The 22,551-nt window shown below is 32.0% G+C and overlaps 1 protein-coding gene across 3 annotated transcripts in view; it reads left to right on the plus strand.

Moving 5' to 3' along the window:
• Positions 1–16,046, plus strand: part of LOC143083660 (sorting nexin lst-4-like) — a 45,420-nt gene extending 29,374 nt beyond the window's left edge. For all 3 annotated transcript variants that reach the window (XM_076259942.1, XM_076259941.1, XM_076259943.1), the window contains 6 exons: positions 1,079–1,182; positions 3,698–3,801; positions 4,925–5,002; positions 8,275–8,441; positions 9,162–9,368; positions 9,848–16,046. In XM_076259942.1, coding sequence (XP_076116057.1) covers positions 1,079–1,182; positions 3,698–3,801; positions 4,925–5,002; positions 8,275–8,441; positions 9,162–9,368; positions 9,848–9,895 — 708 coding nt within the window. In that variant the 3' untranslated portion in view covers positions 9,896–16,046. The remainder of the gene's footprint in view (positions 1–1,078; positions 1,183–3,697; positions 3,802–4,924; positions 5,003–8,274; positions 8,442–9,161; positions 9,369–9,847) is intronic.
• Positions 16,047–22,551: the final 6,505 nt, after the last annotated feature.

Raw genomic sequence — 22,551 nt, forward strand, 5'->3', positions numbered from 1 at the left:
TATAGCATATTATAGAACATATCTTTTTTAAAAATTCTATCTCAGTGATTTTTCATGAATAATCTCTGTAATTTCGGCAACTTTGCATGACTTGTAGCTTGAAAAATAACACAGTGATCCATACTTTATATTATACTTTTGCAAAAATCTACACTGTGACGAAGTATAAGAAAATTTCTATCATAGGAAAAATGTACCTTTAGTATTCAAAATGACATATTAAAACATGCCACTTTTTTCACATATACTATGTCAATTAGAATAAAGTTTATATGACTGAGATCTTCCATTTAATTGTATTTTTATATGTGAGCAATAATTATTTACTATGCGAATACTTAATAGCTTCGTTATTGCTATTTTCTTAACTTTTGCTTTCATATATGACATCACATCCTAATAATGTAACATTGCAGACCTATTGAAGAAAAACATTACCCATTTACAAAATTTTGAATTTTTGGAAATACTAAAGCTTTTCTACCTCAGGCATAGACTGCCCTTAGCTGTATTTGGCAAAACCTTTAGGAATTTTGGTCCTCAATGCTCTTCAACTTTGTATTTTATTTGACCTTTTTAACTTTTTTGGATTTGAGCGTCAGTGATGAGTCTTTTGTAGACGAAACGCGCGTCTGGCGTATATACAAAATTTAATCCTGGTATCTATGATGAGTTTATTTACTCTTCAATATTTTTTTGTGATAGAGATACAGGAATTAATAGTTGTTTGCAAGAATAAAACATATGGACGTTTTTGTGCCTTTATCATAGCCATACGCCTTATTGCTATTTGTCTGCCATTACTTAATATCACACAGGTTCCCGTAAAATTTTGACGTCACAAAACAAAATATCTGACGCCACAATGGAAAAGTGATTGTTGTATGCGTCAAAAGTTCAAGCGGCCGGGTCAGCCAGGATTAGCAATAAGGTGTATTGTGGACACATTTGTCCCATAACCAGCGAAAGGGTTAAAAATAACCAGTGACTAATGTTTTGATTTTTTTACCCCAAGGATTTTATCCAATTACTACACATTTATTATAAACACTTTTAAAATTCATATTGATTTTTTCAGAAATGGAAAGTTGGAAAACGAAAGGCAGAAAAGGATGAATTTGTTGGTTTTAAATTTTTCTATACATTAGATACACCTCGACAGCCACTAGATGTTAGAGATGTGTAAGTTTATACATTAGATACACCTCGACAGGCACTAGATGTTAGAGATGTGTAAGTTTATACATTAGATACACCTCGACAGCCACTAGATGTTAGAGATGTGTAAGTTTATCCATTAGATACACCTCGACAGCCACTAGATGTTAGAGATGTGTAAGTTTATACATTAGATACACCTCGACAGGCACTAGATGTTAGAGATGTGTAAGTTTATACATTAGATACACCTTGACAGCCACTAGATGTTAGAGATGTGTAAGTTTATACATTAGATACACCTCGACAGCCATTAGATGTTAGAGATGTGTAAGTTTATAAATTAGATACACCTCGACAGCCACTAGATGTTAGAGATGTGTAAGTTTATATATTAGATACACCTCGACAGCCACTAGATGTTAGAGATGTGTAAGTTTATACATTAGATACACCTCGACAGCCACTAGATGTTAGAGATGTGTAAGTTTATACATTAGATACACCTCGACAGCCACTAGATGTTAGAGATGTGTAAGTTTATACATTAGATACACCTCGACAGCCACTTGATGTTAGAGATGTGTAAGTTTATACATTAGATACACCTCGACAGCCACTAGATGTTAGAGATGTGTAAGTTTATACATTAGATACACCTCGACAGCCACTAGATGTTAGAGATGTGTAAGTTTATACATTAGATACACCTCGACAGCCACTAGATGTTAGAGATGTGTAAGTTTATACATTAGATACACCTCGACAGCCACTAGATGTTAGAGATGTGTAAGTTTATACATTAGATACACCTCGACAGCCACTTGATGTTAGATACACCTCGACAGCCACTAGATGTTAGAGATGTGTAAGTTTATACATTAGATACACCTCGACAGCCACTTGATGTTAGAGATGTGTAAGTTTATATATTAGATACACCTCGACAGCCACTTGATGTTAAAGATGTGTAAGTTTATACATTAGATACACCTCGACAGCCACTTGATGTTAGATACACCTCGACAGCCACTAGATGTTAGAGATGTGTAAGTTTATACATTAGATACACCTCGACAGCCACTAGATGTTAGAGATGTGTAAGTTAATACATTAGATACACCTCGACAGCCACTAGATGTTAGAGATGTGTAAGTTTATACATTTTTGTTGGTTTTAAATTTTTCTATACATTAGATACACCTCGACAGCCACTAGATGTTAGAGATGTGTAAGTTTATACATTTTTGTTGGTTTTTAATTTTTCTATACATTAGATACACCTCGACAGCCACTAGATGTTAGAGATGTGTAAGTTAATACATTAGATACACCTCGACAGCCACTAGATGTTAGAGATGTGTAAGTTTATACATTTTTGTTGGTTTTAAATTTTTCTATACATTAGATTCACCTCGACAGCCACTAGATGTTAGAGATGTGTAAGTTTATACATTTTTGTTGGTTTTAAATTTTTCTATACATTAGATACACCTCGACAGCCACTAGATGTTAGAGATGTGTAAGTAGATTCATTTTGTATGTTGAGTTTACAAAATTTATGATGCAGGTTCATATTATGCACCACCTACACGGGTACAGGGGTGTTTTGTTTTCTGTTTTATACTTCATTTTGTTTGTCTTCTAGTCTGTTTCTCCTTATGTTCATTCAGCCACTTAATATGAAAATGTGACATTTCAATTAGCACTTTGTGTTCTATGGATGTGTATTCTATTTGATCATAAAGTTACGTAATCCATTGAAAGACACATAATCATAGCGAAAAAAAAATAAAAAAAAAAAAAATAGACACCAACTCAACTCGGAGAAAATTTAAGATAAAACCGACATGGATCAATCCCAAAACTGTGAATTGAGATGCTGTTGAAGGTTGAAAACGTTTCCTGCTTCACTATTTGCACCTATTATGTTGCCCACTGCAAGTGAAATTCTGCAGGTAAGTTGCAATTGGTGATGAAATATTCAAGGAAATGAAGATTGGATTGTTACTACAGCTACTAGACAATGTCCATGGTCATTGGTTACCAAATTGTCTTGAGTCTGTAAAACTTTTCAGCTTTAACATTAAAAACATTTACTTCAATAACTTCCTTGTTAGAGGCAACCCTCATTGAGGAAAACATGATAGGAAATGCAAGCATTAGAATTATTTTGCAAAAATTAAAAGTCATGCAAGCAATCAATTAAAAAAATTACACCTTAATATAAATAAAAAGTTATATTTTCCTCTGAGATCAGTATTTTTGTGATTTTACTTTTTATGTACTAATACTGCCTCGGTAGTCAGTACTTTAGCAAAGATTTCATTATTAGATGTAAATCCTAAATATAAATACTCTTTGTTCATTATTATTGGTGGGATATCAAATTTCTTGAGTGAAGGAAAACCATGAATTCTAAAATGCAGGCTTTGGCAGACATCAAAATGAGATGTCAGAGAAATTATAAATATTCCTCACTCCCTATGAAAATAAATGAATTCACTGTATCAGAAATTATTACCTTTGTATTTTTCAGTGAAAGTAAAATGGAAACCTTTCAAAAGTTTGTTAAAGGCATGGATGATAATGTTAAGAATTTAATATCTGTTTTCCATGATAACAGAAAAAGACACACAGGGCGTAAGTATGAAGAGATATATCAAACCAATTAAGTTATTTTTTTATTCTTGTAATTTCCTCAATGTTTTACATTAAAATGGATAGGGTTGGGTAGGAAGACCTTGATATTCCTGTACAATCAACACACTTTCCATGAGTAGTTTTACATTCATCTAATAGACATTCAACAGTAAATGACCCATGACCTATAAACAAACTGACTTGCCTACCCCATTCTTTGAAATGGCATAGCACTCGGGTATTGTCTGTAGTAACAACAAAAAGGAGTTATACCATCAATTTTTCATCAAGGCTTTAGAAGGTATCCTCTTTTGGAACATTAGACATAGTCATAGGAAATCTGTTTTAATAGTTGTGTCTATGGTCTATTTCAACCAAAAATATATTTCTCACACAGCTGGTAAATTTTTGATGACAACACAAATCTAGATGACATTATCACAAATTTAGTTGACATTATCACAAATTTAGATGAGACATTATCACAAAATAAGATGACATTATCACAAATTTAGATGTCATTATCACAAATTTAGATGTCAATTAGATGTCAATTAGATATTAAAATCGCAGACATTATCACAAATGCAAGCTGTTTAAAGCTGTGTGCATTGGTTGAATGGTAGAGTCTTAATTATACATAACTATACATTTTATAAAGCCTGTACTGGATAAAGCAATTTTGCTTAAAAAATTGTTGAAGTACATAAATCAATAATTTTGTTTTGTTTGATTTAAGTTCTTTAAATTTTATATTTTTTATATTAAAATATTCTGGATTTTATGTACAATTGATGAAAAGTTTAAGTTATTTATTTACCTCTTAATTATTGTAGACTTTTCCTTCGTGTCATTTTGAATATATGAAAACATTTATTTTTATTTGGACCGTTTAAATTTTATCAGTTAGGGTGATATGAGGCACTCATTTTAATTGAATATGGAAAGTCGCATTTATCATAAAAGTTTTGTAAGAAATACAAGAAAAATAGTTAATTTTGGGGTGGTCAGGCCTGAAAATAGTGCCTTGCTTGCATTTAACTCCAGAACAGCTTTTTGTGAATACAGAAATTAATGATCACAACTTGTTCAAGTCTAACATTTTTTATTGATCTTATTTTAGCTTTCAAGAAAGAATTCTCCAGGATTGGTGGTGCTTTCAAAGAAGCCGCAACAACATTTAACATGGATATAGGATCATGTAAGTGAATGAATTTTTTTACCTGCGTCACCAAAGACAAGAGCAGCTCTAGAAACTGGTCCTTCTGTTAGAAAGACCTTGGGGAAAAAACTGCTGTTAAAGTTTTCTTGTCTAGTATTAAAAACCAAAATGATTTTACATTTGTTGTGCAGCTTGATAAAGATGAGTTGAAGCATGTTAGAAATTTTTATATCTGCCCAGTAACAATTTCCTTTTTGGCGATACTTTGAAATTTCACAACACTCATTGTACAAGAATACATGCAACATGAAACAATTAAATGCAGGGACACAGGTACAGTCCCTGTAATGGTCTTCAGTATTTGATAATGAAAATAAAAGAATATATTTTTTGTATAATTGATTTTACTTTTTGATTTTGATATATGGACTGCAGATTCTCAGTCTGGTTGTTTTGATAGATAGCCAGTGTTTTCCCACCTGAACCAAAACAATGAGATAAAAAAGGTTACGGGTGCAGGAGTTTCTGGCTACATTGAAGACCCATTGGTGGCCTTCGGCTGTTGTCTGCTCTATGGTCGGGTTGTTGTCGCTTTGACACATTCCCCATTTCCTTTTTTTTTTTTCCAATTTTATGATGTAAACTTGTAAATCCATTGTTTAGTCTGTATGAAGTCCCAGAAAAGATACCTGTGCATGCTGTTTCCGGCATTTGTGATGTCACCATATATATTACATAACTTGAAGATTTGACCATTTTGTTGGTCCAGTACAAAGCAGGGTCCTTAAGTACATATGTATGACTTTTATACCTTCCAATCCTGAATAATGTTGAAAGAAAATTTGCTAGATGTTAAACATTTGTCAAATGAAAGTTTTTTTTATGCCCCAGCTACAATAGTAGAGGGGCATTATGTTTTCTGGTCTGTGCCTCCATTCGTGCGTCCGTTCGTCTGTTCGTCCGTGTGTCCGTTCGTCCGTGCGTCCGTTCGTCCGTGCGTCCGTTCTGGTTAAAGTTTTTGGTCAAGGTGGTTTTTGATGAAGTTGAAGTCACATCAACTTGAAACTTAGCACACATGTTCCCTATGATATGATCTTTCTAATTTTAATTTCAAATTAAAGTTTCGACCCCAATTTCACGGTCCACTGAACATGGAAAATTATAATGCGAGTGGGGCATCCGTGTACTATGAACACATTCTTGTTATGGTCTGTTTAAAATTGAAATAATAATGTCATGATTTTATTTTAATAAGTAAAAGATTTGCATTTCAGGTGATAATACGGGTAAGATTTGATGTACACCTAAACACATGACACAGTGTCCCTAACACAACAAAACCCTTATTTTATTATACCCTTTAGTTTAGATATGGTACAATTTGTCATTTATTTGTAAATGACAGCTTGATTTATAAAAAAAAAATTGGTTAGTGAAAACATACTGGAATACCTGTGGATTTTTTTGTGAGATGTTTTAATGTATATAAAAATGTTGAAAGACCTTTTTCAGCTTATAAGTCAACTGAATGGATAAGAAGCAGTCAAATTTAAATGGAAAACGCCCACTTTTTTTGTGAAAGTATTTTTATATTCGCTGGAATAGATGGGGAATATAATCGATTGTTGTAAGGGTTCAAGGGTTATGCAATGGTGGGTTTCTTTAATAGTTGTAAGTTTCGTCAAATATGTTGGGTTTTTATGTTAAAGCTTTATGAATGGTTTGTCATTTGTTTTGATATATATTTATAGTAGGTCATGTTCACTTATATTCAAAAACTGATAGAAAAAAAATAAGTATTTCCTTAATAAAAGAAGACCCCTAATTATAACCTTGCATCTAAAAATGATTAACTTATATTTCTAAAGATTGAATGGAAAGATTATTTTTACCTATTTGAAAATCAATTAAATAAGTTGGCTAACATTATTCATGGCCCTTTTTTGAATTTTATTTTCCAAGTTTTTGATTTTTTTCTTAATTTTGGACATGGGGCTTTTCCATAAAAAAAAATCCTGGTCCCTTCAGTTTAAAGCTTATTTAAAGAAACAAAACCGCAGATATTATTGTAAAATTAGTTTGGTGACATCGTTAATAATTAGCTAACCTTTGGGATGCTTTTCAGATAACTTGTGATGGTGACTTGATATATTTGCTCTAAAATGTTGGGCTTATGAAAGAAAACAATGTGGTTAAAGAGTGTAGTTTAGGAATTGTAATCTCTTAAAGAAATTTGAGAAATATGTGTCGTTGAATAACACTAATTGATATAAAATGCTTCAGCTTTCATCTAATTTACTGTTTTTGAGGTTTACAATGACTTAACAATTTATCGCAAATCTAACTGCTGTTTACAAAATGATAACGCTGGATTTTAAACTTCGAATGTTTTCAGCTGTGATGCTACATAATTTTGTACAATGCAGACAAACTAAAAAAAATGGTTTGTTAGTTTCAAAGTAACTTTATAGAGCAATTTTTATAAAAATTTTAAAAAATTCACAGTAAAAATTACCAGCAATGAAATTTTGATTTTAGATTCCTTTTCCCTTTCTTTTCAGGACACAATTATATTATATTCATCTTAAGAATAAAACCTCATCCCTGTTAATTGTGTTTTATTGCGCAGTTGTATGAAGCAACATCTTCAAGGCAATAGTGTAGACCAAATTTCTGACACTTTTTGCACTCAGCCCCTTTTAGAAAACTTATAGAGATTAGGATAAGAACCAAGTTTGAAATCACCGTAACAGCTTAATTTTATTGGTATTTTAACCTCAGAGAGTCACCCAATTGAATAGCTTGAGAAAATACATTGTTTAAAGTATTTCAGAGAAATAGGAATTGATTATAATTTGAGGGTATAAAGTCTCAGAAATTCTTTCCCCTTGAACTCACAGGTACTTGAGGGCAGGATACCCTTTGGGTGCCCCTGAGTCGGAGTACCCTGAAAGACCTCCCATGAAGTTTGAATTGGAATAATTTTTTATTTAACGTTTATTTGAAATGTTTTCACTCAGAATATATGGCAAAGTTACTGACAAATAGCATTTGAGATTTCTGCCAGTCGTATTATATGTATATCATGTATATAGAGATCTCAAAAGCTATTTGTCAGTAACTTTGACATATATATTCCAGGTGAAAACAATTTAAATAAACGTTTGATAAAAATTGAATCAAAATGCAACTATTTTGAGGTCATTCGAGGTACACCAACTCAGGAGCACCCAAAGGGTATCCTGTCCACAAGTACCTGTGCTTGAACTAATAAATTCAGAATCTTTACTAATCCATTTTATTTATTTCAGATTCCCGAGATTTGACAGCTGCAATAGATTACACAGGCGATACATACAACCAGATAGGTGAAATGTACGCTAAACAACCCGAAAAAGACATTGATCCCATGCATGACATGTTATATGAATATAAAGGAATATTAGGGGTGTTTCCAGATGTTTTAAAAGTTCATGAGGTAGGTTCATGGATGACTTGTTATATGAGTATAAAAGAATATTGGGGGTGTTTCCAGATGTTTTAAAAGTTCATGAGGTAGGTTCATGGATGACATGTTATATGAGTATAAAGGAATATTGGGGGTGTTTCCAGATGTTTTAAAAGTTCATGAGGTAGGTTCATGGATGACATGTTATATGAGTATAAAGGAATATTGGGGGTGTTTCCAGATGTTTTAAAAGTTCATGAGGTAGGTTCATCAGAAAACTGAAAGAATAAGGACTTAAAATTTTGAAAGCTTCCTGTGGGTGTAAAATAACATATTGCTGAAACTGCTTGTTATATGCATTGCTACATTTTTTACTGTACTAGTTCAGTCACTTTTATAGTTATAATGAATCATAATCAAAGTGGTATTTTATGCATTTCAGGGTTTATTAAGTAAACCAAGGGACCATTTCATGCTCCTAAACTTTTACTTTACATTTTAGGGAGCCTAAGGTAGGACTGAGCACCATTTCATGTTCCTAAATTATAACTTTACACTTTTACTTTACATCTCGCAGAGCATAGAATAAAGCTAGGGACCATGTCAAACTAAATAACTTTTACTTTACATTTCAAGGATCATAAAGCAAAGCTAGGGACTGTGTCGAACTAAATTACCTTTACTTTTCAGGGAAAATTAAGTTCAGCTTTGGACCATATCAAGTTGCATAACTTTTACTTTACATTTTAGGGAGCATTAAGTAAAGCTAGGGAATGTGTCAAACTACAGGAAGATGGAAAAATGCAAGAGAATGAAGTGACAAATGTGATACAACAAAGTGACATTATATCATACGGTACTATGGCCGAAGTTCAAAACTTTCAGAGACAAAGAGTAGCAGACTTTAAACATACTATGCAAGTGTATTTGTCAGGACAGATAGAATTCTACAAAGAGGTAATGATGATTTTCCCATTTGCTATACACATAGATAATTTCATGTTTAAGTATAAACAATAATTAGCAATGCATGCATCTGTAGTTATTATTGTGAAAATATAGATTTATCTATAAATCAAACCACTAAAAATACTCATAAGTTATAAACATTTCAGTGTATAAACTTACGATCAATTTTTGTTGTAAGATTTGTAGTGAAAAGAGCATCTGATCCATGGTAGTTGAGAAAAATTCACAAAATAAAATATTTGACGTGATTCAGAATTAAACTCAAATTATATTCGTGTATCTATATTATGAAAATGGTTTGTCACCCATATACCTTATTACATATAGTGTCATTCACATCCAGCTGTACTTATACCAAAGGTTTTAAAAGGTGAACTATTTTTCTGGTCCCAAGGAGGACTTTTACATACAGGTTGACTATTTGTATTGAATAACAATGCAGCTTCAATATTAGAATTTTTTTTCAGATCACCAAAAAGTTAGAAGACGCACTTACCCATGTGGACAGCTCTTAGCTATTCTCTGTGTTATAATGTGTTTCAAGCTTACACTATTTGCATTATCTCGACTTGCTGCGGGCTCAGATGCATCATCTGCATCTACTCCTTTAAGGCCTTTTTTGATGTGAGCTTAGAGATATAATGAGCAGGCAGGATAGTAAATAAGCTTATTTAATAAAGGCTTGGATTTTATGTGAAGTTAGCAGTGATTAAACAAGTGGATTGATTAGTAATCAAGAAAAGAACATCTTCCTCTATTGCAGATGAAACTCATCAATATCATTCATTTCTGCTGTTAAGAACTTTTAATTGTGTAAATTATTCATAAGTGTCATATTTGTATGATTTAAGATTTATTTCATAGTACCATGAGTACAGCAATAGTCCATTTTCCAGTTGACAACTTTGTATCTAATTTTAGAATTGTTTGCGAAGGGGAACATCTCTTAGGTTGACAAACTGTATCTCTGTCTATAAAGAGCAAGTAGAAAGAGCATAGTTTGTGTATTAAAGTGCAATGCAGATTTATGTTATAAATTGGTTTACAAACTCAATGATTTTTCAAGGAAAGTTCATAACAGGTTAAATACATAATAAAATGCTCTTTCCATTCAATTTTTAATGTGGGTGAATACATTTTTGTAGGAGTTGTTCCCCTTAGACCTTTGCAAATCAAATATGTCAATAAATACTCTTTCCATATGGTTTGTATATGGAGGAATAAAACTTATTTATGAGTTGTTTCCCCTTTCTGAATAAATCTAAAATTAGAAACAAGGGAGATAACTAGAAAATTTTCTTTTTATTCACTGCATCTATTGTAAATTCTATATAATCTCAGGACAAATTATATTTATAAATTATCATGTATGAAAACAAATTATATAATTGTAATATTTTCTTAAAACTATTTAATACATATTTTCTTGTTAAATTTACTTAGGGTGGTACCTAACACTACAGGGAGATTACTCTGTAAAGTCAGCTAAACGTTTTAATTACGTTGTGTTGTAAGAGGAATATTAAGCTTCTCAATGATCGAAATTGGTGTTTGTCAAATTGCTATATAACCAGTGTAATTTTTCTGACAAAACGGTTGGTTAAAAAAATTTTAAATTTTTATATTTTTATTAAAGTCTCAAAGTAAATAACTTTGACAAAATTTTAGGAAAATTAAACGAGCCAAATTAATTTTAGTGAAAGTGTTGGGTACCACCTTAATACATATTTTCTTGTTAAATTTACTTAACCATGTTGATTGTTGTTATTGTTGTCTGTTTTAAGGGATGGTCGGCCATTTTGTACAAAAATGAAATTATGTATTTTTGTTAACAGTGTCTGAAGATTTTATTACTAAACCATGAACATACAATGTCTTAGTGTCGTGATCAGTAACTACATTGACATAGTTTTTCTTGATTCATTATCCTTAACATACTCCTGCTGTATGACATTGAAATGAAATGAAATTCCTTAGGAGAAAATTATTAATAGTTTTTTATGATTGTCAAGTCGAAATTCAGATTGGCCATTCCTCCCTTGATTTATGGATAGATCAGCTCAAAATTTGAACAAATGATGAGTTTTTTTGCCTTTATGATAAGGCAATATAAAAGAATGATTTACAAATAGTTCAATTTCTTAATCACTTTATTTAATACAATACTTTGAACTGGGATTAAAATACTTTGGAACTCATATGGGTCAAATTGTCTTGCTCAAGATAAGAGTAACTAACTCAATTCAAATGCTGTGATTTTAAGCTATTTCATTCTGCTCTCATGCTATTGGTTGGTAATTTTGGAAGAGTTCCATTTTTGCTTTAAATGTTTTTAGAAGTGTTACACCAGAGTTTCTTTTGAAAAAAAAACATGCAAGAAACACATCCTCCAAACTTGTAAACAATATTTCTTAAGTCTAGAATAAATGTTTTTTTCTCAAGCTCTCATTTTGAAAGTTTAAATTAGTGCTGTCTGGAGTCAAGAAATTTTGTTTTTCAATCACAAAGAAGGAGAATTTATATTTTTATTGTTTTATTAATTAGATTTATAAGAGATACAGAACAAATATAGTAAATGCTGAGATTTTTAAAACCTAATAAAACTATATACTAGGTAATTTTTTTTTGTAGAAAATGGAACATGAAAAATGTCAGCTTGGAAGTTTTTGTAAGGTAAAATGACAAAATAATTGACTGAAAAGGTACCCAGGAAATATTCAAAAAGTCAACAGTTCTTTGATTCTAATTCTTGCCCTTTTCAGACAAATAGTTTTCTTTTCTTTTGTAGTTTACTTTATTTGGTTGATTATATGTACATTACTTAGGTCCTAACAGAAACCATAATCTTTTACTGTTCAGAGAAGTTTAGTACTGTTAAAAAATCTAGTATCCAGGAATTAATGCAGAATTTTAAGAGATTTTATTTACACTATTATTATTAAAGTTGAAAACATGTCTGTCTTTTTAAAGTTTAGCAGAACATATTTGGTGTAGATTTTTTTTTAGAAAAAACAGCATGTAGCTATAGATTACAATACCAAGGAATAAATACAAGAATTAACATGTTTTAATGTACACAAGATCTTTTGTGTACAAGACAGAGAAATTAACTTTTTTTATTGTACACAAGATTGGGAATCATATAACGGTATGAATTCGCCGTTTCAGAATCTATAGGACTATGGGTGATCTCATTGTTCGTACACTAAAATGAAAATAACGTTACGTCATTGGTTGAATTTCTATTGTTTATCACGTATTTCACCAATCAGAACGTTTTGATGTATGCTTTTGGAAATATTACCCAGAATGCATTAGATTTTGAAACGGCGAATTCAAGTAAGCAACTCAAAAGTTTTTCATTCTACAATGGATATATTTTTTGATATTTATTGATCTATAACAAATTATGTTGCAGAATATGATGCAGATTTACTACAAAACCATTGGGAGAATTTGTTGAAACCATTAGAGGATCAACATAAATAATATTTTCCTTAAGGGAGTTCGCTTCTCAGTTTCAAAATAATTAGCTTTTCAAAACACTAGTTTATAATGATAGGGGATTAAGAAAGGAATAAAAAGAGCAAAACAAATATAAAGGTCAAGGTGCTTGTTTTCGAGATATTAGCCATTGAAATTTTGGCGGGAAAATATTCTCTCTTGACTTTTCATAACTTTATTATTGACAAGTTAAATTTCTCAAAAACAATTAAAAAATAATTAAAATTTTATAAGACTTTTACAGATGGCTTATCATTATACGTGTAAAAGATTTATAAAAAGAAAAATGGGGGTCAATGGGCAAATTTTTTAAAGGCATTCAAATGGATAAAACCAGAAGATTCCGAAAATCTGACAAAAATTCCAAAACATGACAAGCGAACTCCCTTATTCTATAAAAAATTTTGTCAAACTACTCAAGTATCCATTAAAATTATTTTTACCCTCAACCCACAATTGTCAAAGCAACTGAAATATCAACAAAAAAATCGCCTCAATTTCCAGTTGTCAAAATCACTCGTCTGACTAAAAATCTTTTATTTTAAATAAAACAAATGTGTACTTTCTGCTGATTCCTGGACTGGTTGTCAATTTATTATATGATACAAATCAGCAGTTGTACATATGCTTGTCAATTCAATTTTGAGATAAAAACCTTATTTGCTATATCTTGTTATTGCTTTGCAAAGATTGTGGTAAGCTCAATATGGAATGATTCTCTGCATCATATAAATTTTGTTGATTTGACCTTGAAATATTAAATCTATGTTATATAGCCTAAGCTCTTTGAGATGATATTAGCACTAATGTAATACCCTTTTTCACATTTGATTAACCAAGCACAGAACAAAGTCTTTAAAACTAGTCAAATCACCAATACCTGTAGATTTGTATACTGTAAATCCATAAATTTTTGCAATGTTTTTATTATGGCCAAACTTGCAATGGGAAAGGTTTTGGAAAAATTAAAACTTACAATTTAAATTATGAAAGCATTATTTGCGTGTATGCAGCATTTCTTGAAATTGCAATATTTTATCTTGCAATTTTGGTTTATTTTTAAAAAAGCATGCAAAAATTTCTGAATTTACAGAATTTATTTATGATATAATTAGCTGTATACTAGTGCTTTGTTAATACATTGTTAAAGTTTGATAAATATTGATGTTATAAGTAAGAATCAAGGTCATCCTATGTTGTAGAAATGTATTTGGAATATAAGATCAGAAATGTATGTCCTGTTTTCATTTGTTGCATTTTCAAAGTCTATTCTTTTAAAAATCATCCGCTTTACCTCCTCACAGATTTATTTCATTTATGCACAACAAATCTTTACAGTATAGCTATACAGTTTCCAGCTAAACTTAAGAATTATTGAATATCATCACTTATGTCTGAATATGTGAAGGATGATGTATGACAGATTATAAAACTTTGTGATTTTCAGATTCGAAGGTTCAAAAGTTGTGTTGTGATATTCCTATCCTAGAATGAATTGTGTGTATGGTGAGTGTGAAAGACAATTTGAAAATATTGGTTTTCAAAACCATGTTTATTCACAATGAACCTTCCATTTCTAATTTAAAGTTGTATCAAAAGGGATTTAGACCTTTCAACACACACATCCCCCTTTTTCTTAATTTCTGAATCGCCCATACCTTCTCCTTTGTGTTTGTATTGTTAGAGAAATCCAGCCAATAGGAAAATGCTCAGTCGCTTAAATTGTTGAGATGAAACACATCTATATGTATCCACACTAATTGTGGTACAATGTATTACTCAAATACCTTTTCTTAAATATGACATGTCTGCATTGGGTACCAGTGTAAATTATGCCCAGTCAGGTAAAAATCAATTACTATTTGTAAAATAATTAATACTGTATTTTTTATTATTTTTCTTCATAAGAATTAAGAAATACAGCAATGAATAAAATAATTGAAAACAAATAAAAGATTAATTGTGATAAAATATTGTTTTATTTATGCTTTCTGTTATAGCTGAACAAAGTATATGTATTTCAAAATGAAAATTTTTTTTACTTTTGTTTTGTTTTGTGTCTGTATGTCAAGCAAGCATGTTAATCTACATAAAACACTGAGACCGAATGTCTGTGAAAGTCAAAAGGGGGAAACAAAAAACAAACAAAATTGTAATTGGTTGTTAAAAAAATCTAGTTTAAACATTACATTTATCAAATTATTTTGTTAATATCTAATTTTACATAAGGAAGTAGCTTATAGTTTCAACACCTTCGTAAAATAATAAGACCCTATAGGTACAGCTTATAACTGCAACTGCAGACCATCATTAATGATCATTGTACATAACACAAGATGATTGAATTTTCATCTATTCTCAAATCTCCCATATATTTTATGGTAATTTTTTTATGAGCACTAACTACTGATTGAGATTTATGTGTACTAGTTGATGATATTGATTAATGAGGACTAGTTACTGATTAAGATTACTGATTAGTTATTTTATATGTAACTGCACTTCTCTTGAATACCTATAATAATTGTAGATTTGAAGATTTAAATTTAACTCTTCATTAAAAAACATGAAGTGTTTCTGATTTTTTCTGAACAAACTGGAATTTGTTATAAATTACATGTGCTCGTATATCCACATTTACAATATTTACATGTATGCCAGTGTGTGATTGATTTTGATAAAAGTGTGGAAATTGTTAGAGTAAATGAGAGTAGAGTGAGATTAATTCATTAAGATACACATTAAATATAAAATCCAATTATCATCAACTTTTAGACCAGAAAAATTAAAAAAAAAAACCATAACTTTTTAATATATTAGAACATGTATTAGCAAGTTTAATTGATTGTCCGTGGACAAAATTGATCAAAAACAGAATTTTTAATTCATGTCAAAAAAGTTTGATTAAAAAATGTCAGTGATATAATTCTACTAGTACCTCTTTTCAGTTGTTGCTAGACGAACCACTAACCAATACATTAGGCAGGCCTATGTAATTATTTGGTTTGGTTGTTACGACATGCTCCCTACAAACATTTGTGCTATATTTTGTAACCATTCTTGTTAATGTGCCTGTGAACAGGCCTCTTTAATAATGAATAGATTGTTTCATTCTTGAAATATTTTATTGATATCTTGAATAAAGAAATTTATATGAATTAATGAAGTGTCTGTTTGAACTTTTTTTGTTTTAGAAACTTTTCAATAAGTTTCTACTAAGTCTGTACTTGGCATTTCAATATGATGAATGCCATCTAGATATCTAGTTGTCAACATTTCAGTTTACAGAGAAATATCATACACTATAACTTGAGTAAACTTTATTGGTTCAAGATCCATTGAATGAGAAAGAACCCTATGCATTATGTAAAGGTCAAGACCACAACAGTAATTGATGTATTATGATTAAGGAAATTTTTATACGACTGCAAAAGGACCAAAGACACTTGCTTTCCAGACAATAACTTAAGTATATGTGAATAACAATCTATGAAATTTTTACACAAGTCTTATAACCACAAAAGGAAGATTGGGATTGATTTTGGTTGTGGTCTTAATACATTGTAGTTTAGGAATTAGGGGTCAAAATGAGGCTGTCGTCGAAAAAATAGAACATAGGGGTAAAATGTAGATTTTGGCATACTGTAAATTTAGAAATTATTTCGTGCATTTATTATTGGGATTTTGTCATTTTAGACCTAAATGCGATTCTAATTTTTACGATTTTGAGAAAAATCCTGTTTAATTCATATAAAATATTTTAAAATGGTAGTTTTAATTATTGCGATAATAATTCGGTCGCATTTTTCGCAATAGTAATAACCTCGCAATAATTTCTGAATTTACAGTATATCTCCAAAACTAAGGCTTTTAGAGCAAATCTGACATGGAAGTAATATCTAATTGCACAATATTGCTCAATAGCAAGAAATATGAGACATAACAGCTGTTTAGTAAAACAATATTATATTTTCCGACTTGCGTGTAGATTTTTTTTTATCTTTTCCGTTAATTTAAAAAACAAGATGTGGCATAATTGTTATTGAGACAACTCTACAAAAGACCAACATGACACAGAACAACTGTAGGTTATCAGACGTCCTTCAACAATAGTAGAGCCCATGCCACATGGTCAGCTGTAAAAGACCTCGAAATGACAATTTAAAACAATTCAAACAAGAAAACCTAACGGCCGAACTTTGGTGTTGGGTTTTTATCTATTAACATAACCTCCCTTTACATTTCATGAATTTGTGATATGACATAGAGAAGTTTTTGAAATTTATTCTTTGAACTTAGACTATTTCCTTCGTAACCGTTACACACATGGTGCAGCTGTTTATTTTTATTTTATGGAATAATACCACTTTCAAAGTCTAGGATTAGCCCCTAAAGGTACGAGTACATTTGAACTGTGCAGTATATCTGAAGTAGTTAATGTACACCTTAGCATTGCATTATCCTGATTAAAGCACAGTAATAGCAAAGAAATGTTACCTTTGTTATGTGTGAAGTGTTTTAAAAGACCATGACTTTATATGTTTTCGTTTGGTCTGTCAATCGGACTCAATCCATGATCATCCATCTGTCTATCTTTGTCACTTCAGTTTCAGTTTGGAAATGCTTAAACCAAATGTTTCAATTATAGGTTTGTAAGCTTATATTAAAAGTGAGATTTAAAGTTGGGTCCCTTGCTGCTCGAAATTTGTTATTGTCGGAGCAATATTTTCCTATACTATAGGATCCTTGAGAAAAGCTAGAATGTGCTATTGCAATCTCCACTAAGTCCATCATCTGTTAGTAACATTTAATAAATAATTACAGATTACCGGAATTGAAACCAAATGTTGTAGGAAAAAGTAATATAACAAATATGGAGCATTGAGGATAATTCTAATCAGAAAGTCTCTTAGCTTATGACAAAACCAAAAGCTCAAACACATCAAACGAATGGACAAAGACTGTCATATGTTATTGACTTGGTAAAGGCATTTTCTTATACAGAAAATGGTATATTAAACCTTGTTTTATAGCTAAACCTCTGATTTTTCCTTATAAGGATTTATGAAATATTTAAACAAAAAATACCCAACCTCCACTCCCTCCCCCAAAATGCCACAGTGTATATATTCAAATTTGTAGTCTTCTCAAGGAGCAAAGACAGGACTGATGAGAGTTAAACAGATTAAAGCATGCAGTTATATTGCCGTTAGAAAAATGAAAAGTAAAATCACAAAAATACTGATCTCAGAGGAAAATCAATTTGGAAAGTCCATAATCACATGGCAAAATCAAATAACAAAACGCATCAAAAACGAATGGACAAGAACTGTCATATACCTGACTTGGTACAGGCATTTTCAAATGTAGAAAATGGTGGATTAAACCTGGTTCTATAGCGATAACCCTCTCACTTAAATAACAGTCTCATCAAATTCCGCTATATTTACATGATGCGTTAAATAAACAGTCACAATTAATAAAATAGTCGGCATATATGATGGGCGTCAAGTTGGTTACGTATTCCCTATTCCCTATTCGTTACCTATTCCCTATTCCCTATTCGTTACCTATTCGTTACCTATTCCCTATTCGTTACATATTCGTTACTTATTTGACTTTTAATATCCTTCCACCTTTTTAATCATGGCATAGAATGGTTTAATATGGCTGCCGTTACCATGTAAACGGCACAATTGTGAAAAAAAACCAGTTTTTGGTTTTTGGTGAACTGTTTGGATATGCTTCAACTCAGAATCATCTTATTTTAAAACAATGTAGGTGCCCACTATATACAGGTGTTGGATGATTTTGGCGATCATTGGAACTACTATGTTGCCATGGAAACTACACCAAAATTTTCAAAATTCTCAAAATGCTCAAAACTTCATGAAACTTCACAGTAATGATGAGCAAAATTGGTAGATGTGGCATTTGGAGTTGGAATTTCCAAAATAGGTCTTGTTACCATGGAAACAATGCAAAAATGTCAAAAATTTCAAAAATAAGAATTTTGAGCAAACTGGATGAAACTTTACAGGAATGGTAACTGGCATAGGCAGCGTTGGATTTTGAAGTTAGAATTTTCAAAATGGCCGCCGTAACCATGGAAACAGCAAAAATATCCAAAATTTCAAAATGTTCAAAGTTAATGAAACTTTGCAAAAATGTTACTAGACATCTGTAGATGCTCTCTTTAACTTTGGAATTGTCAAAATGGCTGCCGCTCACCTGGCAATAGGGGGAAGGGTGTCATCCGTTATTGCTAGCAATTACAAATCTAGTTGTTAATACTCTTATATCTGGTAATAGTTCTAAATTTGTTGAGGTAAAATGATCTTTTTATGACCTATTTATATGTGTTTGTGCTCAACCGATCCTTTTACTTCATGTTCGATACGCATTTGTTCCTTACTTGTTTTTTTATACGTTCTACCTTTTAACTGCTTTATGTCCGTATGTTTGAAGATGGATCTTGGTTCGACGGGATGAAATCACCGTGTTAGCGCTTGCATAAAAAAGAAGATGTGGTATGATTGGCAATGAGACAACACTCCACATTAGACCAAAATGCACACAGAAATTATCAACTATAGTTCACTGTACGGCCTTTAACAATGAGCATAGCCCAAACCGTGTAGTTACCTATAAAAGGCCCAGACATGACAACCTCACACAATTCAAACAACAAAACTGACGGCCGTATTTCATATACAAAAAAATAAACGGAAATATGTAACACAAAAACAAACGATAACTACTTTATTTCAGGCTCTTGTTTAGGGACAGGCACATACTAACATAATGTGGTGGTGTTAAACATGTTAGCAGGGTGTACATCGTTTCGGAGCATGCTATTACCTTGTTTAATTCGTTCCATCACTCGCTTATAATTCGCTTATAATACGTGTATCATACGTTGCACCTTTCTGGGTTCTGTTAAATATTCGTTACTTATTCGCTTTTAAAACGTTTGTTGTACGTTGCACCTTTTAGAAAAGGATTTTCAATTGTGTTCATATCTCTGGTGGTAATAATGTGTTCTTCTAGATGAAATACCCCTATTAGCGCGTATGTACCCGTTCCAGCGCTCAGATAATACCCTGTTACTTATTCGTTCCTGATTCGCTTTTAATGCGCGGGGTATACGTTGCACCTTGAAATAAATCGTTTTTTATTTGTGTTCATGTCTCTGGTGGTAAAAATGTGTTCTTTGAGATGACATGACCCTATTAGGGCGCATGTACCCGTTCCAGCGCTCGGTTAATATTCGTTACCTATTCGTTACCTTTTCACTTATAATACGTTTGTTGTACGTTGCACCTTTTAGAAATGATTTTTAATTGTCTCCATGTCTCTTGTGGTAACAATGTGTTCTTAGAGATGAAATTACCCTATTAGCGCGTATGAACTCGTTCCAGCGCTCGGATAATACCCTGTTACTTATTCGTTCCTTATTCGATTTTAATGCGCGGGGTAAACGTTGCACCTTGAAATAAATAGTTTTTTTAATTGTGTTCATGTCTCTGGTGGTAACACTGTTTTCTTAGAGATGAAATGACCCTATTAGCGCGCATGTACCCGCTCCAGCGCTCAGTTTATACCCTCTTACCTATTCGTTACTTATTCAAATATAATACGTTTGTTGTACGTTGCACCTTTTAGAAAAGGATTTTCAATCAAATTCATATCTCTGGTGGTAATAATGTGTTCTTATAGATGAAATACCCCTATTAGCGCGTATGTACTCGTTCCAGCGCTCGGATAATACCCTGTTACCTATTCGTTTCTTATTCGCTTTTAATGCGCGGGGTAAACGTTGCACCTTGAAATAAATCGTTTTTTAATTGTATTCATGTCTGTGGTGATAACACTGTGTTCTTAGAGATGAAATAACCCTTTTAGCGCGCATGTACCCGTTCCAGCGCTCGATTAATACCCTGTTACCTATTCGTTACCTATTCACCTATAAGACGTTTGTTGTACGTTGCACCTTTTAGAAAAGGATTTTTAATTGTGTCCATGTCTCTTGTGGTAACAATGTGTTCTTAGAGATGAAATTACCCTATTAGCGCGCATGTACCCGTTCCAGCGCTCGGTAAATACCCTGTTACCTATTCGTTACCTATTCACTTATAATACGTTTGTTGTACGTTACACCTTTTAGAAAAGGATTTTTAATTGTGTCCATGTCTCTGGTGGTAACAATGTGTTCTTAGAGACGAAATAACCCTATTAGCTCGTATGCACCCGTTCCAGTGCTCGGTTAATACCCTGTTACCTATTCGTTACTTATTCGCTTATAATACGTTTTGAATACGTTGCACCATTAAGAATAGGATTTTCAATTGTGTTCATGTCTGTGGTGGTAACAATGTGTTCTTAAAGATGAAATGACCCTATAAGCGCGTATGAACCCGTTCCAGCGCTTGGCTAATACCCTGTTACCTATTCGTTATTTATTCGCTTATAATACGTTTGTTAAACGTTGCCCCTTTTAGAAAAGGATTTTCAATTTTGTTCATGTCTCTGGTGGTAACAATGTGTTCTTAAAGATGAAATTAGGTAACGAATAGGTAACAGGGTATAAACCGAGCGCTGGAACGGGTACATGCGCTCTAATAGGGTCATTTCATCTCTAAGAACACATTGTTACCACCAGAGACATGGACACAATTAAAAATCCTTTTTTAAAGGTGCAACGTACAACAAACGTATTATTAGTGAATAGGTAACGAATAGGTAACGAATAGGTAACAGGGTATTAACCGAGTGAACACATGAACACAATTAAAAACCGATTTATTTCAAGGTGCAACGTATACCCCGCGCATTAAAAGCGAATAAGGAACGAATAAGTAACAGGGTATTATCTGAGCGCTGGAACGGGTACATACGCGCTAATAGGGGTATTTCATCTCTAAGAACACATTATTACCACCAGAGATATGAACACAATTGAAAATCCTTTTCTAAAAGGTCAACGTACAACAAACGTTTTAAAAGCGAATAAGTAACGAATATATAACAGAACCCAGAAAGGTGCAACGTATGATACACGTATTATAAGCGAATTATAAGCGAGTGATGGAACGAATTAAACAAGGTAATAGCATGCTCCGAAACGATGTACACCCTGCTTACATCTTTAACTCCACCACATTATGTTAGTATGTGCCTGTCCCTAAACAAGAGCCTGAAATAAAGTAGTTATCGTTTGTTTTTGTGTTACATATTTCTGTTTATTTTTTTGTATATGAAATACGGCCGTCAGTTTTGTTGTTTGAATTGTGTGAGGTTGTCATGTCTGGGCCTTTTATAGGTGACTACACGGTTTGGGCTATGCTCATTGTTGAAGGCCGTACAGTGAACTATAGTTGATAATTTATGTGTGCATTTTGGTCTAATGTGGAGTGTTGTCTCATTGCCAATCATACCACATCTTCTTTTTTATGCAAGCGCTAACACGGTGATTTCATCCCGTCGAACCAAGATCCATCTTCAAACATACGGACATAAAGCAGTTAAAAGGTAGAACGTATAAAAAACAAGTAAGGAACAAATGCGTATCGAACATGAAGTAAAAGGATCGGTTGAGCACAAACACATATAAATAGGTCATAAAAAGATCATTTTACCTCAACAAATTTAGAACTATTACCAGATA

Source organism: Mytilus galloprovincialis, chromosome 7 (assembly GCF_965363235.1).
Source record: "Mytilus galloprovincialis chromosome 7, xbMytGall1.hap1.1, whole genome shotgun sequence".
Taxonomy (NCBI): Eukaryota; Metazoa; Mollusca; class Bivalvia; order Mytilida; family Mytilidae; genus Mytilus; species Mytilus galloprovincialis.